This window comes from Scyliorhinus torazame, chromosome 4, assembly GCF_047496885.1.
Source record: "Scyliorhinus torazame isolate Kashiwa2021f chromosome 4, sScyTor2.1, whole genome shotgun sequence".
NCBI classification, from domain to species: Eukaryota; Metazoa; Chordata; class Chondrichthyes; order Carcharhiniformes; family Scyliorhinidae; genus Scyliorhinus; species Scyliorhinus torazame.
Window position 1 is genome coordinate 307,009,336 of NC_092710.1, and position 27,803 is coordinate 307,037,138.

The following is a 27,803-nucleotide window of genomic DNA, read 5'->3' on the forward strand; positions in this document are numbered from 1 at the left end:
TACTCAATTAAAATTGACACTTGGCATCCTGAAAATGTCCAGTGAGAGGTTGGGCGGCAAATAAACTCCCACCAGTAATTTCAGGTAACATCCCTCACATCAGAACAGCGCTGGGGTGACGAGAGGTGTATGGCTATTTTATAAGCTTTTGCTTTGCAGGAGCTGTCTCCCCTTTGAGAACAAGGTCAACATAAATGTTTGTTGACTGTCATTTGGAGAGCGAAGAGTCAGACGGGAAGTCAGGTCACGCTTGCGATTTGCATCGTTCTGGCAGTTGTAATCAAATTTTCTACCTTTGCTAACTGCTTGTCCAAGAGAACAGAGTCCCCATAACCACTAAGTTTGTTAACATGGTGCATCGCCATGGTTGTCTTTTAGGCAGAGATCGCCAGCAACAGGGATGGAATATTCCCCTGTGCGCCTGAGATAATACAAAAGCATATTTTAAGATAAATTCTGTTTCTATGCTTTAAATATTCCCCTACCCGTCCCCAGCCCCTCCCCCCAACAGACCTCCCTCCCTCGCATCTGGCCCACTCTGAAGCTTGCCAGGGGCTTTTCACAGCAACTTCAGTGCAGTGTTAATATAAGCCTACTCGTGACACTAATAAAGATTATTATTCGGAGCATACAGTTTCCCTGGCGTCGGAAGATCTCTCTGCTATTGCTCAATAATCGACTCAGAGGCCAAGTGTAATGTGGGGAAATTACCTACTTTGACAGGAAGTATAGAAAAGAGGAACACTTTTTAAAAGAAGCGAGACTCGTAAATGTCAACATGCACAGGGATTTAGGTGTCCTTGTACATGGATCAGAAAGTTAGCATATTAGGTACACCAGGCAATTAGGAAGGCAAACGATTTGTGCACTTTCTGCAATTATATAAAGCTTTGGTAAGATCATACGTGGAGTACCATGCAGAGTTTTAGTTTCCTTGGAAAGAAAACCAGTGAGTTGTACTCACAATGCCATTCTAACCAATTTTAAACTTGCTGATCGTGCCTTTAATAATAATAATCTTTAAACAGAGGAGGTCATCAACTTCCTGAGTGTTTGATTTCCTCTCAGGCTGGTGACTGCGAGATTGCCCTGGAGCTTGTGACCGATGTGAAAAGAGACAGGTTAGGAGGAAGCAGCAACCCCCCGGCTGGAGTTGCTCCCTCTTACCCCCAGGAGCTGTGAAACTAGTTGCGTCAGCTCCCACCATTACGTCACACCCCATCCAGGGGAAATGCTATTTAAAAAGAAAACCCATTGGACAGTAGTTCCCTGACTGATGGAAACCCATCAGATAAAGGCCATTGGCCAGTTTATTATCATTTTTTTCCCCAAGGAATACATTGGGAACAGTAATAATCAAGTATTGTACAGTGGGATTAGCATGTAGTATTGCATAAAACAAAGTAACAAATTTCCTTTTGAGAAAGATTCCAACTTTGTTTGAATGGGATTTGCATGCAGTAGTGTCTGAGTAACTCTCAAAAGATTAAAATGTTGGTGTAATAATTCTGCGCTACACTTGGAAGCGCATTTTTAAAAAATATGCACGGGTCATATGTAACCCCTATGTTGGAGACCTTGATGTAGAGAAGGTTCGGGAGGTTAAGCAGTCAATTAACGAGCGAGCCTCCACCATGACACACCAAGGGAGAAGTCATTGGCCACGGCACTGGGCCAGCTTGGCAAGACTCAGATACACTACAGTAACTTCCATACAGTCCACCTCGATTAAGGTGTTTCTACCGAGGCAGGAACGGCCGCTGCAAATTGATTTAAAGAGGGCGGTGGGGGGGGGGGGGGGGGAAAGAAGAAGAGGATAATCAAGGCCAAAGGCTTAAAGTGGGACTGTATGAATGGTGGGTAATGGTCCAATCGGTGGAGCAATATATTCCTCTTCCCTCAGCAATCGGAGGAGAATTCGCTTCTGATCTCTCGGCCAGTTGTAAATGTGGGTGTTCTGCAGCCAGTTGGGCACGTGAGCCTGCGATGAAAGAGAAAGATTTAGGAATGTACAAGGCACAATATAGACTGATAGAAAACAAGTGCAGCATTCGGTCACTTTTTGACAAACAGTATTTAACGAAAACAGAGAAGACCCGGGCTACAGTAATGATAATTGTTTTTTGGGGGGAGGTCTTTGCAAAGTTAGCTAGTAGCAACATTGTAACTGTAGGGCTGAATTTTTCAGCCTTCCCTGCCGGCAGGATCTTCCGTTACCATCAAAGGCCCCCCCCCACCCCCGGCAAGTTCCCAGGCTGCGGTGTGGGCGAGGCATGCAAAACACCATAGACCATCGGCGGGGCCGGAAGATCCTGCCGGCAGTCAATGCTGAGTCGCCTCCACTGCCAGAGAACGTGCTGCAGGGGGAGGGAACATCTCACCCACATTCTTTGGAATGACATTCACAATTGTGCCACAAAGTACTGATCAGAGGAAACATTTCTCCACGCTGTCTGTCTTATCTTTACTTCGATGACCTCTGTTGTTTTTACAGTTCTGGTTTATATTTTTCATCTGTATAGTCTGACAGCAGAAAGTGCTTGATGGCGTTATATTGGCGATCAGCTGACTGAAAAGGGGCATTTTTCCTGAGAATAATTCATCAGGGTGGCTAGATGGAACATGTTTATAATATTGAATATTTTTGTAAAGTATTGTGCAGCAGTAAAACCGGTTCTTCCTTTTGAATGCTGAAAGGTATAAATCACACACATTGGCAGGAGGTTTACACAGGGGCAGAGGCTTCACCTCCTCAGTTGAGAAATTGGGGTGATCCCGTTTCCACCAGGCTGGGTCACCCTGCAATCAATTCACGTCAGTTGGGCCGAACCCGGACTAGACTGCGTAGATGCCGGAAGGATGGAGGGTGTGTCCAGAACCAGGGGTCACAGTGGGAGGATACGGGGTAGACCATTTAGGGCAGAGATTAGAAATGTCTTCACCCAGAGAGTGGGCAGCTTGTGAAATACGTTACTCCAGGAAGTAATTGAGGCCAAAACATTCCATGTTTTGAAGAAGGAGTTGAGACATAGCACTTGGGGCGAAGGGGATGAAAGGATATATGGGGATCAGCTATGATCATAACAAATGGCGGGGCCGGCTCGAAGGGCCTCCTCCTGCTCCTATTTTCTATGGCCCATTGACTGGCTCGAGATGGGACTGCTGCACCCACCTGGGAGGAATCGCCACCTCCAGGAGTTGCCGGCCAATTAAATGGCTGGAAGTTCTCTAGTCCCATAGACCAGTTTGAGTCAAGGAGGGAGCGCAGGACTTTCTTGGTGGGGATGAGGCTGTGCTCTCTTGGTCACAGGATTCTCAGGGCTGGAACAGGAACCTCCACTCGGTACAAGCCAGCGAGAAAGATTGTTTCACCACATGGCTGCAGGTACAATCCCAGTGGAAGCGGGTAGGGGCCCAGAGGTGAGTGGGCTGCCTGACGCCTCTCCTACTACTATCCTGCCCCAGGTAAAATCCCAACAGAGACCAGTAGGCAAGATGAGCGGCACTCGCTCACATGGCACACAATTCTGCAGCCCCGGCTGTCAACCCACTCTGGGGTGGTTCAACTACAGGAAAAATTATGAAAAAAGTTAAAGGGAAGAAGAACTCAGGAGATGTTATTGATGGAGGTGTTAGGATTCAAAAAGAAGGTAAAATAACTAGCATAAAGGCACTTTACCTGAATGCTCACAGCATTCGGAACAAGGGGCATCAGATTATTCGGAAGGACAGACAGGAATATAAAACATACAGTGCAGAAGGAGGCCATTCGGCCCATCGAGTCTGCACCAACCCACTTAAGCCCTCACTTCCACCCTATCCCAATAACCCCTCCTTGGACATTAAGCGCAATTTAGCATGGCCAATCCACCTAACCTGCATGTCTTTGGACTGTGGGAGGAAACCAGAGCACCCGGAGGAAACCCACGCAGACACGGGGAGAATGTGCAGACTCCGCGCAGACAGTGACCCAGCGGGGAATCGAACCTGGGACCCTGGCGCTGTGAAGCCACAGTGCTAACCACGTGTGCTACCGTGCTGCTCATTGTAAAGGAAGGTAAAGGAGGTGGTGTAGCTCTGATGTCATCCGTACATATCAGTGCTACACCACCTCGCTTACCTTCCAGCCTGTCCTTCTGAATAGTCTGATACCCCTGGATATTTAACTCCCATTCATGACCGCCTTGCAATCATGTCTCTGTAATGGCCACTAGATCATACTCATTTACCTTTTCTCCTTCCTATTTCTAATTTCCACCCAAATGACATCATGGCGGTAGTGAGAAATTATATAGGCTCTATGGAGAAAAAGGATGCGTCCATTTGGCTGGAAAAGGTCACTGATAGGCGTAGTCTATAGGCCATCAAATAATAACATCATGGTGGAAAGGTGTCATGTGAGAGCACATTTAAGAAATGGATGTTTAAGCAATGTACCTTTAAGAAATGCAGTGATGCCAGAGTGTGGGTGGGACTGGGCTTCAGCTCGGCCATTTTGAAGTTTTAGTTTCAGTTTTGAGAGAGAGCAGCTGAAAAGTGCCTTGAGCTGCTTGAAAGGAGAAAGCCAGTTTGAAGAAAGCTAGTGCTGTGGCTGTGAGCTGCATTGCTGGTGATCTCTGTCATGAAGGATTATCTCTTAATCCTTTGGTGAAATCGGAATTGTAAAAAGGTCTCAGTATTGAATATAAATCTAATGTGCTTCTGTTTGAAGGATTTGTTAAATCTTTTGGATTTGTAAAGGAACAGTTTGCAGGATTAGGTGTTGTTGTATTATTTTCGGGGTTATCTTTGAAGTAAGGGGTGTTAAGAGATCCAATGTTTATTTAAAAGGTTAATTTGAGTTCATGGAATAAACATTGTTTTGTTTTAAAAACCACGTATCCATAATTGTAATACCATACCTGGGGAACAAGCCGTGTGCTTCAAAAGCAACAATCCATTTAAGGTGGGAGTTGGGTGAACTCCCATGATACATTTTGGGGTTTCTGAAAACACCTCTCCCATAACAAAGGCAATAAACAAAGAAATAACTGATGCATGTAAAAATGGTACAGCAATTATCATGGGGGATTTTAATCTATATGTCAATTGGTCAAACCAGGTCGGTCAAGTCAACCTTGAGGAGGAGTTCATAGAATGCATCATCGATAGTTTCCTCGAACAGTATGTAATGGAACCTACGAGGGAGCAAGCTATCCTAGATCTGGTCCTGTGTAATGAGACAGGAATAATTAATGAAATGAAATGAAATGAAAATGAAATGAAATGAATGAAATGAAATTAATAATCTCATAGTTAGGGATCCTCTTGGAAGGAACAATTTAAAATACAGATGGAAGGTGAGAAGGTAAAATCCTATACCAGTGTCTTGTGCTTAAAAAAAGGAGACTACAATAGGATGAGGGAGGAGTTGGCTAAGGTAGCCTGGGAGTAAAGACTTTATGGTGGGACAATTGAGGAACAGTGGAGGACTTTCAAAGTGCTTTTTCTCAGTGCTCAGCTAAAGTATTGTCATGTGACGGTACTATGACATGGATGTTTAAGCAATGTACCTTTAAGAAAACAGTGATGTCAGAGAGTGGGTGGAGCTGGGCTTTAGGTCAGCCATTTTGTCAGGTTTTTAGTTTCAGTTTAAAAACAGCTTGTGTGTGTCTGTGTGTTTCCAGAGAGCTGCAAGTTTTAAAAACAGCTTGTGTGTGTCTGTGTTTGCAGTGAGCTGGATCTCTGCCATAAAAGACCATCTCTGGATCATTTGGGTGATTTAAACTTATAATAGTGCTGCCTTTAACCTGATGTGATTTTGTTTAAAGGTGTTAAGTCTCTTGGAAGTTTGAAGGAACATTTTGAGGAATTATTTACTGTTGCAATATTTTCTGAGTTATCTTTGAAGTAAGGGGTGTTAAGAGATCCAATGTTTATTTCAGATGTTAAGTTGAGTTCATGGAATAAACAGTGTTTTGTGTTTAAAACCCACGTGTCCATAATTGTAATCCCACACCTAGGGAACAAGCCGTGTGCTCGGAAAAGCAACAAATACATTAAAGGGGGAGGTTGGTTGAACTCCAGGATACATTTTGGGGTTCTGAAAAGGCCTCGCCCATAACAGTTTATACCAGGGAAAAGGAAGGACTGTAGGAAAAGGATAATCAGCCATGGATATCTGAGGAAATAAAGGACGGTATCAAATTGAAAGAAAATGCAGACAAAAAAAGAGGATAGCAAATGTTGTCCCCTTGTTCAAGAAGGGGAGTAGAGACAACCCCGGTAACTATAGACCAGTGAGCCTTACTTCTGTTGTGGGCAAAATCTTGCAAAGGTTTATAAGAGATAGGATGTATAATCATCTGGAAAGGAATAATTTGATTAGAGATAGTCAACACGGTTTTGTGAAGGGTAGGTCGTGCCTCACAAACCTTATTTAGTTCTTTGAGAAGGTGGCCAATCAGGTGGATGAGGGTAAAGCAGTTGATGTGTTGTATACGGATTTCAGTAAAGCGTTTGATAAGGTTCCCCACAGTAAGCTACTGCAGAAAATACGGAGGCATGGGATTCAGGGTGATTTAGCAGTTTGGATCAGAAATTGGCTAGCTGGAAGAAGACAAAGGGTGGTGGTTGATGGGAAATGTTCAGACTGGAGTCCAGTTACTAGTGGTGTACCATAAGGATCTGTTTTGGGGCCACTGCTGTTTGTCATTTTTATAAATGACGTGGAGGAGGGCGTAGAAGGATGGGTGAGTAAATCTGCAGATGACACTAAAGTCGGTGGAGTTGTGGACAGTGTGGAAGGATGTTACAAGTTACAGAGGGACATAGATAAGCTGCAGCGCTGTGCTGAGAGGTGGCAAATGGAGTTTAATGCAGAAAAGTGTGAGGTGATTCATTTTGGAAGGAATAACAGGAAGGCTGCAGGAATAACAGGAAGGCAGAGTACTGGGCTAATGGTAAGATTCTTGGCAGTGTGGATGAGCAGAGAGATCTCGGTGTCCATGTACATAGATCCCTGAAAGTTGCCACCCAGGTTGAGAGGGTTGTTAAGAAGGCGACGGTGTGTTAGCTGTTATTGGTAGAGGGATTGAGTTTCGGAGCCATGAGGTCATGTTGCAGCTGGACAAAACTCTGGTGCGGCCGAATTTGGAGTATTGTGTGCAATTCTGGTCGCTGCATTATAGGAAGGATGTGGAAGCATTGGAAAGAGTGCAGAGGAGATTTACCAGAATGTTGCCTGGTATGGAGGGAAGATCTTATGAGGAAAGGCAGAGGGACTTGAGGCTGTTTTCGTTCGAGAGAAGAAGGTTAAGAGGTGACTTAATTGAGGCATACAAGATGATCAGACCGGTGAAACCACTCTAAAGCCCATCTACACTATTCAATTATCGTCCATATGTCTATCCAATGACCATTTGAATGCCCTGAGTGTTGGTGAGTCCACTACTGTTGCAGGCAGGGCATTCCACGCCCTTATTACTCTCTGAGTAAAGAACCGACCTCTGACATGTGTCCTATATCTACCTCCCCTCAATTTAAAGCTATGTCCCCTCGTGCTAGACATCACCATCCGAGGAAAAAGGCTCTCACTGTCCACCCTATCCAATCTTCTGATCATCTTGTATGCCTCAATTAAGTCACCTCTTAACCTTCTTCTCTCTAACGAAAACAGCCTCAAGTCCCTCAGCCTTTCCTCATAAGATCTTCCCTCCATACCAGGCAACATTCTGGTAAATCTCCTCTGCACCCTTTCCAATGCTTCCACATCCTTCCTACAATGCGGTGACCAGAATTGCACGCAATACTCCAAATTCAGCCGCACCAGAGTTTTGTACAGCTGCAACATGACCTCATGGCTCTGAAATTCAATCCCTCTACCAATAAAAGCTAACATACCGTACGTCTTCTTAACAACTCCCTCAACCTGAGTGGCAACGTTCAGGGATCTATGTACATGGACACCGAGATCTCTCTGCTCATCCACACTGCCAAGAATCTTACCATTAGCCCAGTACTCTGCCTTCCTGTTATTCCTGCAGCCCAGCACTGCAGCTTATCTATGTCCCTCTGTAACTTGTAACATCCTTCCGCACTGTCCACAACTCCACCGACTTTAGTGTCATCTGCAAATTTACTCACTCATCTCCGGACCTTTGCAAAGGCACATTCTACAACAGTATCTTCCCCACCACAGTAACCTCGAGGATAACGTGCGGATGGGGTGAGACTCCGGGTGTGTCGGCAGGATCTGACTGGAGGGCCTTTCTCAGCACTAGCCAAGCTAGTTGGTGGTGTTTGTTTGAAAGTTCTGGTGATGCAACATTCTGGCAAATTGCCTTGACAGGTCTGCCCGGAGCTGTGTGACAGGATCCACTTCCTCCTTTTCCCACAGGGCCTCTAAGACATTACATGCAGACCACTGCCTGATGGACTTGTGGCAAAAGGGGTTTCTCTGCATAAAGTTTTTCACCAGGGAGAGGAGGTGGTACGGCCTGGTCCAAGTACTTGTTCCCCGGCAGCGTGGCAAAACCCATCCTGCGCAACACCGGGGAACCTCAGAACATAGTGACACTTGGTGTTTGTGAACCGAGGATCTACGCACAGCTTGTTGCAGTCACACACAAAGGTGGTCATCAGGATACGGGTGATGTTGGGCACGTCTTTTCGCCCTTTTTGTAGAGGTTTTTGCATCGCACCCCTTTGAACGCAGTCCTTTTTGAAAATCCCCATATAAAGCGGAAAGTGGCTTGGGTGATTGCCACAGCGCAGGAGTGAGGAATGGGCCTGACCTGCGCCACACCCAGCAACACAGAGTGTCTCGCACCTGATGACCAGGTTCTTACCTGCAGTGAAGAGGAAGCGTCACTCCCACATGCCCAGTTTTCAATTCATTATACCTACTCCCCCCTTCCAGTTACTCCCCCCTTCCAGTTTCTAACACATGCATGCCCTGTTCCCTCTTAACCTTATCCCCAACACCTTCAGGCAGTCTGACCTGACGGTGAAGGGGACAAGGGATCGGTCAGCCCTGTTCCCAAAGAACATGGCCACGCTTTTTCCAAGATTTACCTTGGCACCCGAGGCCAGTTTGAACTGGTCGCAGATGTTTATCAGTCTGTGCACCAACAGCAGATCCAAGCAGAAGACGGTGATGTCTCCGTTTACAGGGCGGCTTTGACTGGAGCGTAGCCACTGCCTGGGATTGTCACTCCTCCTATTCCCGGGTCCTTCCTGATGGACTCAGCAAAGGTTTCTATACAACACACAAACAGGACGGAGAGAGAGAGGGCAACCCTCCCTAATTCCAGATTTAATTGGAAAACCTCCTGATTCCCACCTGTTGATTGAGACTGCATTGCTGATGTTTGTGTAGTGCAGTTGGATCCATGATGCGGGTGTGTGATATTGTGTCAAAGGCCTTCCCCTGATCCAGGCTGATGCGGCAGGTATCCACACCCCTGTCCCGCACACAGGCGATTGTATCCCTCAGTAGCGCGAGGCTATCAGTGATCATCCTGACAGGTCTGGACTGGATGGATCACCAACTGCACAGCAGAGATTGGTGATGACCTTGGGACAGAATTTTACAGTGCACATTCAATGGTGAAATGGGTCGGCAATTTCTCATTTCCTCCCCTTTCCCCTTCTGCTTGTGGATGGCGTCCTTCTTTGTGGATTCTGACATGCTTCCGGCGAGAAGCATACTCTCGTGTAGACATCCAGCAGGTCTGGGCCAATCCAGTCCCACAGATGTGAATACAACTCAGCTGATAAACTGTCGCTTCCGGGAGTTTTACACTTCTCAATGGACTCGAGGGCCTTGATCAATTCATCCAGATGGAGTGGTTTGTCCAGGATCTCTGGCTCGCTGTCCTCTAGGACCTCTGTTTTAGCGGACAGGAAGAATGGGTGGCTGTGCTGTCTGTGGGCTTCACGTCATACAGTCCGGCTTAAAAGGATTTGCTGATCCCGTCTCTCTTGCCCTCTGAATAGCTTAGAGGATAAAAACCTCCTGACGTTCTCTTTTGTTGCCTCTCATCAGTGTTTCAAGGACTAGAGGGGTTTCCAAGCTTTGTAATCCCTTTTGCGTTTCTCAATGTTCACCGGTGTCAATAGTTTCACATTCAGCTTCCACGTCCCCCTGCCCACCCTCTGGTCCTCCTGTAGGTGACAGTGGGCCAGCAGGTGGCAGTGGTCAGAGAAGAACACCGGCTTGACGTCGGTGGATGTGACCGCGAATGCTCGGGACACAACCAGGAAGTCTATCCTGAAAGGGGCAGACGCATCTGGCTGTGACCAGGTATATCTGCGTGCGCTCCATCTGCAGGGTTGTTGAAGATGCCGTACAGCTTTTACTGTTTTCATCAGGAGTCTGGATGAGGCTGTCGGCACTGCTGGATCGTCCAGCCACATTGATGGCTCAATTGAAGTGACCGCCCAGATAGTTGCCAGCAGCCCAGTGGAAGCTGAAGGACACCCAGCTGCTCGCTGTTTTAAGACGGGGGATTCGCTCCTGCAGGAACAGTTCGGCTTTGACCGTGGCAAGGTAATCCAAGGTGGAAACATATCACATTGTAGATTTATGAACACAACGCATATCAATGGGAATGATCTTTATCCCCATTGAAACATGTTTTATTGCTTCCCAAATCCATTTGTCAGCTTCTACATGCCCAAAGCATCCGTAAATTGTCTCACTTTGGATGGGCTGAGGATACTATCCTGAATTCCCCGTTGGGATTGTTCCATCCAAGTGGGGTCACCTCCTCCGTTGAAACAGTCTCTCCCATCCATCCCCCTCCAGGGACATTGCTGCTCCCGACTTCCCGGGGCTGGGATAAGCAGGCGTCCTCACTTTGGGATTGGAGTTGGCTTGTTTGCCATGTCCTGGAGGTGGGGCGTCTCCTCCACCTGCTCCCTAGAGTTTTGCCACTTCTTTTGCAGTTGCCCATTTCATCCTTGTCCAAAGTGCAGCCGCCCTTCATAGAAATCCAACGGTGGAGGAGGCCATTCGACCCATCGATTCTGCCCCGACCCTCCTAAAGAGCACCCTACCTGGCCCACTCCCCTGCTCCTATCCCTGTAACCCCACCTAACCTGCACATCTTTGGACCGTGGGAAGAAACCGGAGCACCCGGAGGAAACCCACGCAGACACGCGGAGAACATGCAGAGTCCGCACAGACATCGACTCAAGGCCGGAATTGAACCTGGGACCCTGGTGCTGTGAGGCAACGGTGCTACTGTCTGTGTCGGATGGGAATGGTCTCTTGCTGCTCATTCAGGGAGCGGGCTTTGTCCTTTTCCCCCTTCCTGCTCCTCCTCTGCCAAGCCTCCGCCGCTTGGCCCTCTGATGGTTTCTCCTCCATTGGTTGAGAGGTGGGGGGTTCGGGGAGCGGTGATGTTGTTTGGTCAGCTGCTGCTTCCCTTCTTCCTGTCCCCTCATTTTCCACTTTCCCCTCCTTGGTTTCATTCTGCTGGCTGGACGCTTCGCTGGCTGGAGGTTTGCATGTCTCCTTGGCAGTCGTCAGGCCCTTCCATCTGCTTGTCCCTCCTTGGGCTTTGCAGCCTGTGTGTATGTAAGGCCACGTTTGAGGCAGGTTTTGTAGAGATGGCCTGTTCCACCACAGCTTGCAGTCCTTTGTCTGACATCCTTCCTGGCTTGCAATTCCTGCAGATGAGGGCGCAGCAGTTGGGCCGCCACATGGCCAGATTTTCCGCAGGCGCGACAAACGCCGGGCTACCCGGCGTAGATGAGATAGTCACGACTTCTTCTAATCACTGAGCTGTAGAGAGGGTAGCAGATTACTCTCTGTCTTGAGTGTCACCATGACCTGGTGTGTGCTGGTCCAGATTCTGATGGCGTCCTTGACCTCGGAACAGTTTCCAATCTTGTTGACGTACCTGTCGAGGAGGGTGAGCAGATCTATTACTGGAACATGGGGGTTGTAGAGGTGCGCAGCCACCACACGGTCCCGCCGTGATGGCAGGTAAAGAGGGGCTCAACTTTGAGGATTCTCAGTGTGGCAAGTCTCTCTTCGCCTCAAACACTTTCAGGAATTTGATGCAGGCACCATCATTCTTGAAGGTCACATCAAAGTACCCTGAAGAAGTCCCGTAGACAGTAGATGTCAGCAGCTTCAAATCCACAGGAATTGAGAAGGATTCTCTGAATGAAGAAGGCATGGTCAATGGGTGAACCTCCTTCACTGACTTTCACCTCCACCCTAATGGTCTTACGTACCCCCTGGTTTGGAGCTCGACTGGTAACAGGCATCACCTCTTTAAATTCCCAATGTTAGGCACTGGAGCCTCTTCAAGGAGAACAAAAAACCACTAAAGAGCTTCAAACACCAAAGGGCAAGAGGCCAAAACCTATGCTGAAACCAACCTCCCCTCCTGATAAAAGATATAAAACCCACAAAGATCTACATTCCCCCAAATGCAAAGGGAACCATGATTAATATCCTGGATGAACCACCTTCATCATCATTGACTCTCCCCTGCCATGTAAGATAAGAGCAGAAACTACACTCGATCTTAGCCAAAAGGCCAAGATGTAGCCTAGGAAGATACTAATGCTGGCATTCTGGGAGGTTGAGATGAAATGACACCAAAATCAATCTTGTGATCTTGTAATACAATAACTTGAGTCATATTCTTGAAGTGCTAACCGCAATGAAGAACACAATCAGAGAATGGGTGCAGCCCAGATGGAAGCTATTTGGCTTTCTGAGCCCGTGTTTGCTATCTGAAACTGCTAAATAGCAACTCGCACTGCACCACCCTGTAGCCCTGCAATTCTTTTCCTCCAGGTGTTTATCCAGTTCTACGTTGGGAACTATGACTAAACCTGCCTCCAGCACCTTGTCAAGCACTGCATTCCAGCTCGAAACCAAACAGGGTTTACCTCATGTGAACTTTAGTTTTTTTGCAATCACTTTCAATCGATGCCCTCTGCTTCTTGACCCTTCTACTAATGGGAACAGTTTCTCCATTTCTGTTCTGTCCAGACCCCTCATGACTATGACAAGTCGGCTTGCATTAACACTGCAATGAAGTTACTGTGAAAATCCCCTAGTCGCCACATTCTGGCGCATGTTCGGGCACACAGAGAGAGAATTCACAATGTCCAATTCACCTGACAGCACGTTTTTTGGGACTCGTGGGAGGAAACCGGAGCACCCGGAGGAAACCCACGCAGGCACAGGGAGAATGTACAGACTCCGCACAGACAGTGACCCAAGCCGGGAATCGAACCAGGGACCCTGGAGCTGTGAGCAACAGTGCTAACCACTATGCTACTGTGCCTGCCCTACTAATTTAGTCCTAGATTGTGAAATCTTCCACAGCACTGAGTCCTTGCTGATTCTTTTAGTTTGGGGGTGGGGGTTTTACTTGGTGTAACCTATATATTCCCAGAAATCACAATGATAACTGAGACATGTTCAGATTTCAATGCACACTTAATGTTGGAATATTTCCCAGTTGAGATCTGGAAGAGTTAGTTTCTTTTGTTATCAGATTTAATTAGAGCGGAGGCAGCACGGTGGTGCAGTGGTTAGCACTGCTGCCTCAAGGTTTAGAGTAGATGTACGAGGCAAGTTTTTTTACGCAGAGGGTAGTGGGTGCCTGGAACTCGCTACCGGAGGAGGTGGTGGAAGCAGGGACGATAGTGACATTTAAGGGGCATCTTGACAAATACATGAATAGGATGGGAATAAAGGGATACGGACCCAGGAAATGTAGAAGATTGTAGTTTAGTCGGGCAGCATGGTCGGCACGGGCTTGGAGGGCCGAAGGGCCTGTTCCTGTGCTGTACATTTCTTTGTTCTTTCTTTGTTCTTATGGCACTGAGGACCCGGGTTCGATCACGGCCCTGTGTCACTGTCTGTGTGGAGTTCGCACATTCTCCCAGTGTTGCGTGGGTCTCACCCCCACAACCCAAAGATGTGCAGGGCAGGTGGATTGGCCATGCTACAATTGCCCCTTAATTGGGGGGAAAAAAAATTGGGTACTCTAAATTTATTTAAAAAAAAGATTTAACTAGAGCTAAAATTAATCCTGTCCTGTGAAGAGAACACTTCCTCCTCTGGTCAAGTAGGTTCCCCTGGTCATGAGTGGACAACGGACTTTACGTCTAAAGCTGTGCATAGAAATTCATAGGCAACATTCCCACGTGCAGATACTTAGAGAGTCAAGAATATCTGGCTTTACTTACCTTGGTAGCATTCGCGAAAAGAACAGGTATAAACCTAAAGTTCATGCTTGCTTGTTGGATAAACTCAATCTGCATCTGAAAGAAGAAAAACATGTTAAGTTTTCAGTGCCAAGAAATCCAGCAAACATTGCAGCCTGGTGTGCCATGCACCAGGGCGACAGGTTTTAAGGTTATCCTTGGTTGACATGAAGACAGAACTTGTGCCAGTTGGAAAGGGGCCAGGACATGAAAGGAAGGATACTTCCAACCGGATTTGATTGAGAAGCACTGCTGGTATGGAGACCCCGCTTTGCAAAGGACGCTGTCACAGAGCTATGACATATTCTTCAAGCTGGACTACAATTCAACTCCAACAACAGCACCGCCGTCAATAGCCGTTAAGGCCAATGCCATTCTTATTTACAATACCATGGAAAGATGAAAGGCTGCCACTTAGAACATAGATCAAACTGTGCATGGATACATCAAGTTAGCCACGTTTACATTATTCTCTACATTGAGAAATCTTTCATTTCCATATTTACACCCCACACCACCACTGCAGTTTTATCAAGTGGTGGGATTCCTCAAAATCCAAGCAGTTAGAGATTTACCACACATGACTATACGTATGCTCCCTGCACCGATGGCATGCTGAATACCTTCTGAAACCATGATTACTACCATCTAGAAAGGCAGCAGATACCTGGAAACACCACCACCTGGAAATTCCCCTCCGAGTCACTCACCTTCCTGACTTGGAACACTGTTCCTTCACTGTCGCTGGTTCAAAATCCTGGAATTCCTCCATAACAGCACTGTGGGTGCGGTCAATAAAATCCATCGTGTACATAGGTACATAGAATTTACAGTGCAGAAGGAGTCCATTCGGCCCATCGAGTCTGCACCGGCTCTTGGAAAGAGCACCCTACCCTAAGGTCCACACCTCCACCCTATCCCCATAACCCAGTAACCCCACCCAACACTAAGGGCAATTTTGGACACTAAGGGCAATTTCGCATGGCCAATCCACCTAACCCACACATCTTTGGACTGTGGGAGGAAACCGGAGCACCCGGAGGAAACCCACGCACACACGGGGAGAACGTGCAGACTCCGCACAGACAGTGACCCAAGCCGGAATCGAACCTGGGAGCCTGGAGCTGTGAAGCAATTGTGCTATCCACAATGCTACTGTGCTGCCCGTGTAGTAATAATAATCTTTATTGTCACAAGTAGGCTTACATTAACACTGCAATGAAGTTACTGTGAAAATCCCCTTGTCGCCACATTTCATCGCCTGTTCGGGTACACGGAGGGAGAATTCAGAACGTCCAATTCACCTGACTTTCGGGTTTTGTGGGAGGAAACCGGAGCACCGGGAGGAAACCCACACAAGCACAGGGAGAACATGCAGACTCTGCACAGACAGTAATCCAAGCCAGGAATTGAACCAGGGACCCTGGTGCTGTGAAGCAACAGTGCTAACCACTGTGCTATCGTGCATAGTTGTCAGACTTGGCTCCGCGAAAGTACGCCTGTCTCCGAGTCATAAGACTATGGAACGAGGGCCAATCTAGAGACTTAGAATCGAATTTACAGTGAAGAAGGAGACCAATCGGCCCATCGTGTCTGCACTGGCCCTTGGAAAGAGCACCCTATTTAAGACCACAACTCCACCCTATCCCTGTAACCCAGTAACCCCACCTAACCTTTTTGGACACCAAGGGCAATTTAGCATGGCCAATCCACCTAACCTGCACATCTTTGGACTGTGGGAGGAAACCGGAGCACCCGGAGGAAACCCACGCAGACACGGGGAGAACAAACAGACTCCGCATGGACCGTGACCCAAGCCGGAATCGAACCTGGGACCCTAGCACTGTGAAGCAACTGTGCTAACCACTGTGCCGCCTTTGAAGACATAATCTAGACAGGTCAAAGGCGAGGGATCCTGTGGCGAGTAATTCACCTCCCGACTCCCCAAAATCTAAAAGGCACAAGTCAGGAGTGTAATGGAATACTCTCCACTTGCCTGGATGAATGCAGCTCCAAGAACACTCAAGAAGCTCGACACCATCCCAGACAAAGCAGCCCACTTGATTGCTTTAACCTTCCACAAATCACCACCAACGCACAGTGGCTGCAGTGTGTACCATCCACAAGATGCATTGCAGGAACTCACCAAGGTTCCTTAAGCAGCACCTTCCAAACCCATGACCACTACCATCTCGATGGACAAGGGCAGCAGATACTTGGAAAAATCACCACCTGGAATTTCCCACCGAAGTCACTCACCATCCTGACTTGGAAATCTATCGCCATTCCTGGGCAACTAGGGACGGGCAATAAATACTGACCTAGCCAGCGATGCTCACAACCCGTAAATGCATTAAAAAAAATATATGATGGCACTCTCTTAATATGCAGTTTGTTTGCGATTGACAACATGCCACAAAAAATCAATGCTTTGTTCTCTGGAAGCTGTCGCAAAGCCTTTATTTATTTTTTTTTTTTAATTTAGTGTACCCAATTCATTTTTTTCCAATTAAGGGGCAATTTAGCATGTTCAATCCACCTACCCAGCACATCTTTGGGTTGTGGGGGCGAAACCCACGTAAACACGGGGAGAATGTGCAAACTCCACACGGACAGTGACCCAGAGCCGGGATCGAACCTGGGACCTCGGCGCCGCGAGGCAGCAGGGCTAACCCACTGCGCCACCGTGCTGCCCTGCAAAGCCTTTATTTTAAAGGTTACCACTCATTAATGCAGAAAGGCTGGTCTTTCAATGGATACCTCATGACCTAGATTGTCCGCTGCTGCTGTACCTGACGATACCTGGGCACACCGTGGAATTCCAGCTAAACAGCACTCTTATGGGGTTTAATATTCTGCTCATCATCACTGGCCATAATAGAGACATGTTGAAGGCATGGCTGGAATTTGGAGGCTTCCTGCAATGTATATATATAATTCAGCTACAACAACATTATTTAATGTAAATTGTTCCAAGATTCCTTATAGGAGCATGGTTAATCAAATCTTGACACTGAACTACATAAAGAGAACTACAACCTGGTGTTGTAAGACTTCGTACTGTGCTCGCCCCAGTCCAACGCCGGCATCTCCACATCATACATAAAGAGATGTCAGGACAGGTGGAAATAGATTTGAAGGAATGTTTTCATCATAGAATCCTTACAGTGCAGAAGGAGGCCAATCAGCCCATAGAGTCTGCACTGACCTTCCGAATGAGCACCCTATCTAGGCCCACCCCCCCAGTCCTATCCTCGGAACCCCACCTAACCATTGGTCACCAAGGGACAATTTAGCACGGCCAATCCACCTAACCAGCACAACTTTGGATTGGAGGAGAGAAAGGTGGAGAGGCTTTAGGGAGAGAGGTCAGAGCTTAGGGCTGGCCAAGTTAGAGCAATTAAAATCAGGGAAGTGCAAGAGGGCAGAATTTGAGGAGTGCAGAGATCTTGGTCTCGAGGATCAATGCAACATTCTGCCTAACTTTGCCTCAGAGAGACAGATCCTTATGGAGAGCACTGGGGACAAAGTCCCCTACCAGGAGCTCGTACATCAACAAGGTGAACAGATACCAGAGAAGTTGCAGAGGACAACCCACTGCCTCGTGTGAAGCACATTCAGGGGGCTGTCCTTGATAATCACATCTCTTCAATGCACTAAAAGCTCTATCTCCATCTATCGCACACCAAACGTCGGCCATCACTGACAGATGCCTTGTAAAAAGATGGTCAGTCTCTTCATTCTATTTTGCATAAAAACTGTTTCTCAGTCGAGCGAGATATGGTGGACAACTACTCTCGCAAACTGGTGTTATGTATGATCATTTTTCCTCACCAAATAAAAGAATAACAGTAGTCCACATCAGGTGAAAAGAAATGTTAAAATTACTTGGAGGGTCATGGGCAATGGGAAAACGCACATCACTGATCATTTACCTGCTTTAAGAGGGCAACTTATAGCATTCCTGTGCAAAAGTGTTCATGAAAAAGAATCGCGACTGGCAAGTGGAGGTGTTTGTTGGCATCTGTGCTGTAAGTGATCAGGTCAGTTTAACCACAAGGGAAATACTGGGTTTGCATTGAAGATTGAATCTGGATGTATGTTCTCTCAAAATCTTTCATGGATGAGGGCTTCGCTAGCTAGGCCAGCATTTGTTGCCCATCCCGAGTTACCCATGAGGTGGTGGGCGGCCTTCTTTAACCGTTGCAGTACACGTGGTGTAGATGCACCCACAGTGCTGTCAGAGAGGGAGTTCCATGATTTTTACCCAGTAACAGCGAAGAAATGGCGATACAGAGTTGTTAGGCAGAAGTCTGAGCCTGCATCCACTGCCAGGGTAAACAGTACGAAGTCTTACAACACCAGGTTAAAGTCCAACAGGTTTGTTTTGATGTCACTAGCTTTCGGAGCGCTGCTCCTTCCTCACCTGTGGGGGTGGTGTTGTTGTGAGTGCCTGCGATACCGCTATGGTGGTGTGGGATGGTGGGAGGGTGTAGAAGAGCCGCGGTACTTGTTTGGTGGTGGTGGAGGGACCACCCTCATGCTTGGGCCGGGGGGGGGGGGGGGGGGGGGGGGGTCGCTGTGTCCGTAGGGGTGGCTGGGGGTGTTTTAATTTCAGAGTTGATCGGCAGCACCTTTACAAGCGGCACCCTGATCCCTTTGGAGCTGGCCTTCCAGGCCCCATCCCAGCAGACTGACGGCGTAACCACGCCTCTAGATTTCCTGGGCGATTGTGAAAACTCTGCCGTGTACCTGGACAGATACACGCCTGTTTTCAGTCGGAACCGGATACCCGGACGAAGTCTGGTAAAATTCCGTCCATCGAGTTTTACAGCAGGAAAAGAGGCCCTTCGGCCCATCATGATACTGTTCCAAGTCAGGATTGGGTGTGACCTGGACGGGAACTTGCAGTTGGCGGCTTGGCTGCTGATAGAGCTGAATCAACGTAATCAATGGTTTCCTCATTTTACAATTGAAGTCATAAATAAACTAAAGCCAGATTCTGCATCACATAAGGAGCATCCTGATATTTGCAAAGGTCATTGCAAAGGGAAGCAGAGGCAAATGCAGGGGGCCTTCAAAGTATTACTGCTGCAGAGTTTTTAGGACATAGAATATTCTGAGCTCAGGAGCACCATTAAGGAAATGAATTGTGCACATTGGCTTACATTCATCGACAAAATCTAAATATTTTTCAACTGTTCTTCCATAGTTTAAAATGGGTTGCAAGTTGAGATTGAAACTCATAAAAGTGTTCTTGTGGTTTGGAGAAAAATCTATAGGGTCTTGTTTTCTAAGCCAACAAGCTCGGGCAAGGACTTGGGTTGTCGAAAATGAATGAAGTGTTCTGCACAGACAATGGAGCAAGACAACTGATGCTTAGTAATGGGTAGGGAGGCCTTCACATCAAAGCCCGAGTAGGAAGAGGGGGGACATAGACATAGAACATACAGTGCAGAAGGAGGCCATTCGGCCCATCAAGCCTACCCCGACCCACTTAAGCCCTCGCTTCCACCGAATGCAGTAATCGTTTGCTGTCAGGATCAGAGAGGTATCCGGGATCTGTTCTGCGAGACCGATCAGCAGGTTACAGTGTGAGACAGTGATACTGCTGATGTTTCAGAGTCACAAGAAAGGGGATTTTAATGAATGTAAAAAATGAGAAAGAAATCTCACGGATTGTGTGTGTGTGTGTGTGGGTGGGGGGGGGGGGGGTGCATGTGTGTGTGTGTGGGCGGGGCTCACAGTGGCCTTTCATACCATTTGAAGCATTTTTATTAGGTGCTCTGGAAAGCCCGGATTAGTCAAAGAGTGATTGTCAGTTGCCGCTTAATTGAAGATCGCAGAACATCAGAAGGCTCATGGTAAACCCCCGTAACAACAAATTCATTCATTTCCATAAAGCTTTCTGTCCAGTGTCTCATACAATTATCACATGGAGCATAGAATCCCTACAGTGCAGAAGGAGGCCATTAGGCCCATCGGGCCTGCGCCATCCCTCTGAAACAGCCTAGGCCCACACCCCCACCTACCCTTTCACCGTGACCACAGCTGGAAACTACTGGACTTCTCAATTCAAATGTGCGGTATTATCCGGAATGTATATTCCCGTTTCAAACTCAACATAAAACTAGTTCCCTCAAAAATGAGCAACGCGGCCATGCCCGAAAGTGGCGGTCTTCGGGATTTTAGACCAGCCAGATCTATTCCTGGGGAGGAGGGCGGACGCCCTTGCCTTTGTCTCCCTGATCACCCGCCGTAGAATCCTGTTCGGCTGGCGGTCAGCAGCACCACCCAAAGCTGCAGGCTGGCTGTCCGACCTCTCGGAATCTCTCCAAATGGAGGAAATCAAATTCGCCATTCCGAGGGTCAGACAACGGCTTCCACAGAACGTGGGAGCCATTCACCCAATTGTTCCGAGACCAGTTTGTGGCCAACAAACAAGCAGAAGAATAGCCAGGTAGCCAAGAAACAGGGGAAAGTAGCCAAAGCATGAGAGGGAGGGATAAACCGGGAGAGGGAGGCTAAATCTAAGAGGAAGGAAAGGCGAACCACAGGCGAGGGATAGAGGGAAGAGACAGGGAACAATAGAGGAGAGCCAGGGAGGTGAGGGGGGAGGCAGGGAAACATTAACAAACTTGACATCCACAGGAACAGAGAAAACAGGGAAGACGGGAGGGCTGCTGAAGCGGAAGTGAGCACGAGACAACAACGGCAGCGAAATCCATCCGGGAGAAGCAAGGGACAATACCACAAACAGATGCCTACTTATGTGTGTAAATAATTTTGGCAAGTGTACAGAGTTGCTGCTGTTGAGCGGGTGCATAATACCGTTCGTCGACTTTCTCGGGGAAAATTTAAATGTTGGGTGAGTGTTCCGTTGGGAGGGTGTGGGAAGACTGAGGCGCGTGGGGGAACGTCTAGTTAACTGCTATTGTATATTCTCTTTCTGCACTATGTTAATGTTCACTCTATTTTGTTGTGTTCGTATTATTATCATTGTTTATTATGAAATATTTTGCAAAACTTTAATAAAAATATTTTTTTTTTAAAATAAAAATGAGCAAAGCACAAAAACTTGTCCTTCCTGCCCAATGTCTTCACCAACAACATGTTAGATGAAGCATTTGTGTTGCCACACCAGGAGAAGCTTTCTTCACAATATCCGATTCTGCTATGGGCCCAATGGAGATTGAGCTGTTCGAAAACCAAGTGATACAGAGGAAATGTGCACAGCAAAAACAAGGAAATCTACAGAAAAAGCAAACCTATATGAAGTTTTAAACAAAGAGAGTTCTTGTTTTGCGTTTTGTTCGCAGCACTGTGTCTAATGATGCCTGCAGGCAGGTAATTAAATACAAGATCAAGCATTGGGTAGTGAACCAGTCACTCCTCTCTTCCCACAAGGAATACAGCAATTGAGATTAAGGTGAGTGCCGGTTCCCAGGGGTTTATAGGAAGGCTGCAGGTTCGATTCCTGATCCGTTCTTGATTGCCTCCAGTAGAAATTATGCCCTTGTTCCAGGTTACAATTAATTAGCCAGGGTTTCTGCTCCGTATAGCTAAATGTAATCCCGGTCAGGAGCTTTACACATGTGGAAACATGGTACGGTCGGATGGCTGTTCAACTGCGCAATGACGTTTTCGGAGTTGGCTTATACAGCAAAACTGAAAAAAAGGTAGCACCTAGTGACCCAGGATATACCCGGTGTGACAATCCCCGTGTAACACTATCCCGCAGGATACACCCGGTGTGACAATCCCTGTGTAACACTATCCCGCAGGATACACCCAGTGACAATCCGTGTGTAACACTATCCCGCAGGATACACCCAGTGGCAATCCCTGTGTAACACTATCCCACAGGATACACCCAGAGTGACAATCCCTGTGTAACACTATCCCGCAGGATACACCCGGTGTGACAATCCCTGTGTAACACTATCCCGCAGGATACACCCGGTGTGACAATCCCTGTGTAACACTATCCCGCAGGATACACCCGGTGTGACAATCCCTGTGTAACACTATCCCGCAGGATACACCCAGAGTGACAATCCCTGTGTAACACTATCCCGCAGGATACACCCGGAGTGACAATCCCTGTGTAACACTATCCCGCAGGATACACCCAGAGTGACAATCCCTGTGTAACACTATCCCGCAGGATACACCCAGAGTGACAATCCCTGTGTAACACTGTCCCGCAGGATACACCCGGAGTGACAATCCCCGTGTAACACTATCCCGCAGGATACACCCAGAGTGACAATCCCAGTGTAACACTATCCCGCAGGATACACCCAGAGTGACAATCCCTGTGTAACACTATCCCGCAGGATACACCCAGAGTGACAATCCCTGTGTAACACTATCCCGCAGGATACACCCAGAGTGACAATCCCTGTGTAACACTATCCCGCAGGATACACCCGGAGTGACAATCCCTGTGTAACACTATCCCGCAGGATACACCCGGAGTGACAATCCCCGTGTAACACTCTCCCGCAGGATACACCCAGAGTGACAATCCCCGTGTAACACTATCCCGCAGGATACAGCCGGAGTGACAATCCCCGTGTAACACTATCTCGCAGGATACACCCAGAGTGACAATCCCAGTGTAACACTATCCCGCAGGATACACCCAGAGTGACAATCCCTGTGTAACACTATCCCGCAGGATACACCCAGAGTGACAATCCCTGTGTAACACTATCCCGCAGGATACACCCGGAGTGACAATCCCTGTGTAACACTATCCCGCAGGATACACCCGGAGTGACAATCCCCGTGTAACACTCTCCCGCAGGATACACCCAGAGTGACAATCCCCGTGTAACACTATCCCGCAGGATACAGCCGGAGTGACAATCCGTGTGTAACACTATCCCGCAGGATACACCCAGAGTGACAATCCCCGTGTAACACTATCCCACAGGATACACCCAGAGTGACAATCCCTGTGTAACATTATCCCGCAGGATACACCCAGTGACAATCCCTGTGTAACACTATCCCACAGGATACACCCAGAGTGACAATCCCTGTGTAACACTATCCCACAGGATACACCCAGAGTGACAATCCCTGTGTAACACTATCCCGCAGGATACACCCAGAGTGACAATCCCTGTGTAACACTGTCCCGCAGGATACACCCGGAGTGACAATCCCCGTGTAACACTATCCCGCAGGATACACCCAGAGTGACAATCCCAGTGTAACACTATCCCGCAGGACACACCCAGAGTGACAATCCCTGTGTAACACTATCCCGCAGGATACACCCAGAGTGACAATCCCTGTGTAACACTATCCCGCAGGATACACCCAGAGTGACAATCCCTGTGTAACACTATCCCGCAGGATACACCCGGAGTGACAATCCCTGTGTAACACTATCCCGCAGGATACACCCGGAGTGACAATCCCCGTGTAACACTCTCCCGCAGGATACACCCAGAGTGACAATCCCCGTGTAACACTATCCCGCAGGATACAGCCGGAGTGACAATCCCCGTGTAACACTATCCCGCAGGATACACCCAGAGTGACAATCCCAGTGTAACACTATCCCGCAGGATACACCCAGAGTGACAATCCCTGTGTAACACTATCCTGCAGGATACACCCAGAGTGACAATCCCTGTGTAACACTATCCCGCAGGATACACCCGGAGTGACAATCCCTGTGTAACACTATCCCGCAGGATACACCCGGAGTGACAATCCCCGTGTAACACTCTCCCGCAGGATACACCCAGAGTGACAATCCCCGTGTAACACTATCCCGCAGGATACAGCCGGAGTGACAATCCCCGTGTAACACTATCCCACAGGATACACCCAGAGTGACAATCCCTGTGTAACATTATCCCGCAGGATACACCCAGTGACAATCCCTGTGTAACACTATCCCGCAGGATACACCCGGAGTGACAATCCCTGTGTAACACTATCCCGCAGGATACACCCGGAGTGACAATCCCCGTGTAACACTATCCCACAGGATACACCCAGAGTGACAATCCCTGTGTAACACTATCCCACAGGATACACCCAGAGTGACAATTCCTGTGTAACACTATCCCGCACGATACACCCAGTGACAAAACCCATGTAACACTATCCCGCAGGATACACCCAGAATGACAATCCTTGTGGGACACCCACAGCAGTAATACATAGGAAACCACATCATGACAATAGTCACCAGAGGAATAGTACAGAAGGAACCATATTGTGGCAGTCATAGCCACCAGGAGAAGGAAAAACATTAGAAAGAATGGCAGAGTGGGGGCACATTTCAAAACCTCAGTCTAGCCAGCTTTTGCCAAAGGAGTCACTTGTTCTCTATATCTGAAGTCTAAGGCCATAGTCCAGATGTCAGGTCTGAGGGTGTGGATGCCTACTGAGGATTTTCGTTATGTGGTAAACCACTATTACTGTATTGTATATATTGTGGTAAACCACTATTACTGTATTGTATATATTGTGGTAAACCACTGTTACTGTATTGTATATATTGTGGTAAACCACTGTTACTGTATTGTATATATTGTGGTAAACCACTATTACTGTATTGTATATAGTGTGGTAAACCAGTTACTGTATTGTATATATTGTGGTAAACCACTGTTACTGTATTGTATATATTGTGGTAAACCAGTTACTGTATTGTATATATTGTGGTAAACCACTGTTACTGTATTGTATATATTGTTTGTTGTCTCTGCTGGCTCCGCCTGTGGCTCTTCCCCTCAGGCTCTGTATAAAGGTGGCTGACCTCTGGCCCTGCCCCAGTTCGGGATCAGTTGCCAGCAGGTTCTCGTTTAGCTTATTAAAACAACAGTTTCGTTCCACAACTTGTCTTTGTTATAATTGATGGCACATCAATTTAATAAGCTAAACGCTTAAGATGGATGCATCACTCAAGCCTGATCTCATGGAACTGGACCCCCAAGCAGCCGATGCCACTGTGACATTCGAGCACTGGCTAAGCTGCTTCGAAGCTTACCTCGAATCTGCCGCCGACGCCGTTGCCGACATCCACAAGCTTTGAGTCCTCAATGCCTGGATAAGCCCGCAGGTTTTCCTCCTTATCAGGGACACTGCCTTGTACGCAGAGGCGATAACGCTGCTGAAGGGGCAGTATTTAAAGGCAGTAAATGAGGTGTACGCTAGGCATCTCCTTGCCACGAGGCATCAACGCCGCGGAGAATCGCAGGCCGAATTCCTGCACGCCTTGCGGGTACTCGGCCGGAACTGTAATTGTCAGGCGGTATCGGCTGTGCCGCACACGGAGCTGCTGATCAGGGACGCCTATATCGCTGGCATAAAATCTAACTACATCTGCCAGCGTCTGCTAGAAGGCGGTACACTCGGCCTCCAAGAGACAGCGCAGCTCTCGAATTCGCTGGAAGTGGCCTTCCATAACATGGATGCCTTCACCTCCGACCACGCGGCACCTTAGTGTCCGCCGCCATCACCCGACCCGGGTGCGTCGCAAGCCTGTGTCGCGCATCAATCCGTCAACTCCGGAGGCCCGAGATGATACTTTTGTGACCAGGGTAAGCACCCCAGACAACGCTTCCCAGCACAGAGCGTGACCTGCAACGGGTGCGGAAAGAAGGGCCACTTCACCAAAGTCTGCCAGGCCCGACCTGTTCCTAAAGTTTCCAGACCCAGCAGCAGCAGCGCTGCGTGTTGCCTGTCGGGACTGCCCCCATCTACCACATCATCCGCCACGTGCGACCAGTGGAGGCCGCCATCTTCGATGCCACCCGCCACATGCGACCTGTGGGGACTGCCATCTTCGATGCCACCCGCCACATGCGACCCGTGGGTACCACCATCTTCGACGGCACCCGCCACGTGCGACCCGTGGGGGCCACCATCTTCGACGGCACCCGCCACGTGCGACCCGTGGGGGCCACCATCTTCGACGCCACTCGCCACATGCGACCCGTGGGGACCGCCATCTTGGAATCACACCGCCTCCTCCCGGAACCCCTGCTCACCCAGTCGTACGCTGGCCTCTGCTACTCTCGACCAGCCCACCCACCTTCCGAAGCTCACCTCCATCACCCTCGACCAGTCTCGACCTCATCACCTCACTAAATCCATGATGGCCGTCCGGATCAACGGCACGAGACGACCTGCCTCTTGGACTCCGGGAGCACTGACAGCTTCATCCACCCAGATACGGTAAGGCGCTGCTCCCTCCCAATTTTACCCGCGACCCAGAAAATCTCCCTGGCTTCCGAATCACATTCCGTGGAGATCCGGGGGTACTGTGTCACAACCCTTTCGGTACAGGGCATAGAGTACGCTAATTTCAAGCTCTTTGTCCTCCCTCATCTCTGCGCTGCTCTATTACTGGGTCTTGATTTTCAGTGCCACCTCCGAAGCCTTACCTTGAAGTTCGGTGGACCCCTGCCCCCTCCTCACTGTCTGTAGCCTCGCGACCCTGAAGGTTACTCCACCCTCGCTCTTCGCTAACCTCACACTGGACTGTAAGCCCATCGCCACTAGGAGCAGACAATACAGTGCTCGGGACAAGGCCTTTATCAGATCAGAGGTCCAGCAACTCCTGCGGGAAGGGATCATGGAGGCCAGTACCAGCCCCTGGAGAGCCCAAGTGATGGTCGTCAAGACTGGGGAGAAGCACCGAATGGTCATTGACTACAGTCAGACAATCAACCGGTACACGCAGCTCGATGCGTACCCCCTCCCCCGCATATCTGATATGGTCAATCAGATTGCGCAGTATCGAGTCTTCTCCACTGTTGACTTGATGTCCGCGTACCACCAGCTACCTATCTGCCTGGAGGACTGCCAATACACTGCCTTCGAGGCAGATGGCCGCCTCTGCCACTTCCTCAGGGTCCCCTTCGGCGTCACCAATGGGGTCATTGAAAATATGGAAAGATGTGTCATTTGAAACATGGAAGTCTGGCAATATCTGGTCTGAGAGAAACATGAGAGAATACAGGGCAAGATCCCACAAAGGGTTAACAGCAGCTGCCAGGGAAGGATTGTAAAATGCAGATAGCCTTGGTCAAGCAGACTTAGCAAACAAGACAAACAGGATTTTGAATGAAGCCAAAAGCAATGGCTCACACCTTCATTGAAAGTAACTATCTTAGTAAACAGCTGGAAAGGAAAGGATGAGGTTCAGTTGAATTCTAGGTGTGAAATTTTGCTATACCAGGTAAATTAAAGAAAACTGGAGACTATCAGTCTACGAGAAACATAATTCAAAGCCAAAATCAAAGTCAAAATTATGAGCTGAGGACACAAATGGAAAATAAAACTATAGAAATGACAGGAACCAAACCAAAATTCACTCCTCTTGAAGTCAAAGCATTTTGAATATCACAAAGGAAACAATGTAATCAGATCTATGAGAAGTGAGGTCATGTAAAAATGAATACTTGCTTGGATTAGAATGTTTAGATCAAAGATACTTTTTACAATCAAAGAAAATAAGAGTTACTTTACAATAAAGTCATAAAAACTTAATAACTGTTAGAAAGAGGATATAAACCTAGAGACTAGAGCAGGCAGAACCAGAA

At 48.1% G+C, this 27,803-nt stretch overlaps 1 protein-coding gene across 1 annotated transcript in view; it reads right to left on the reverse strand.

The window, feature by feature from the left end:
• Positions 1 to 1,265: 1,265 nt before the first annotated feature.
• The window catches only part of traf3ip2a (TRAF3 interacting protein 2a), a 121,851-nt gene continuing 95,313 nt past the window's right edge, over positions 1,266 to 27,803 (reverse strand). Inside the window, exons 8-9 of the mRNA XM_072500040.1 lie at positions 14,206 to 14,280; positions 1,266 to 1,981 (exon numbers count right to left, since the gene is read on the reverse strand). Coding sequence (XP_072356141.1) covers positions 1,835 to 1,981; positions 14,206 to 14,280 — 222 coding nt within the window. The 3' untranslated portion in view covers positions 1,266 to 1,834. The remainder of the gene's footprint in view (positions 1,982 to 14,205; positions 14,281 to 27,803) is intronic.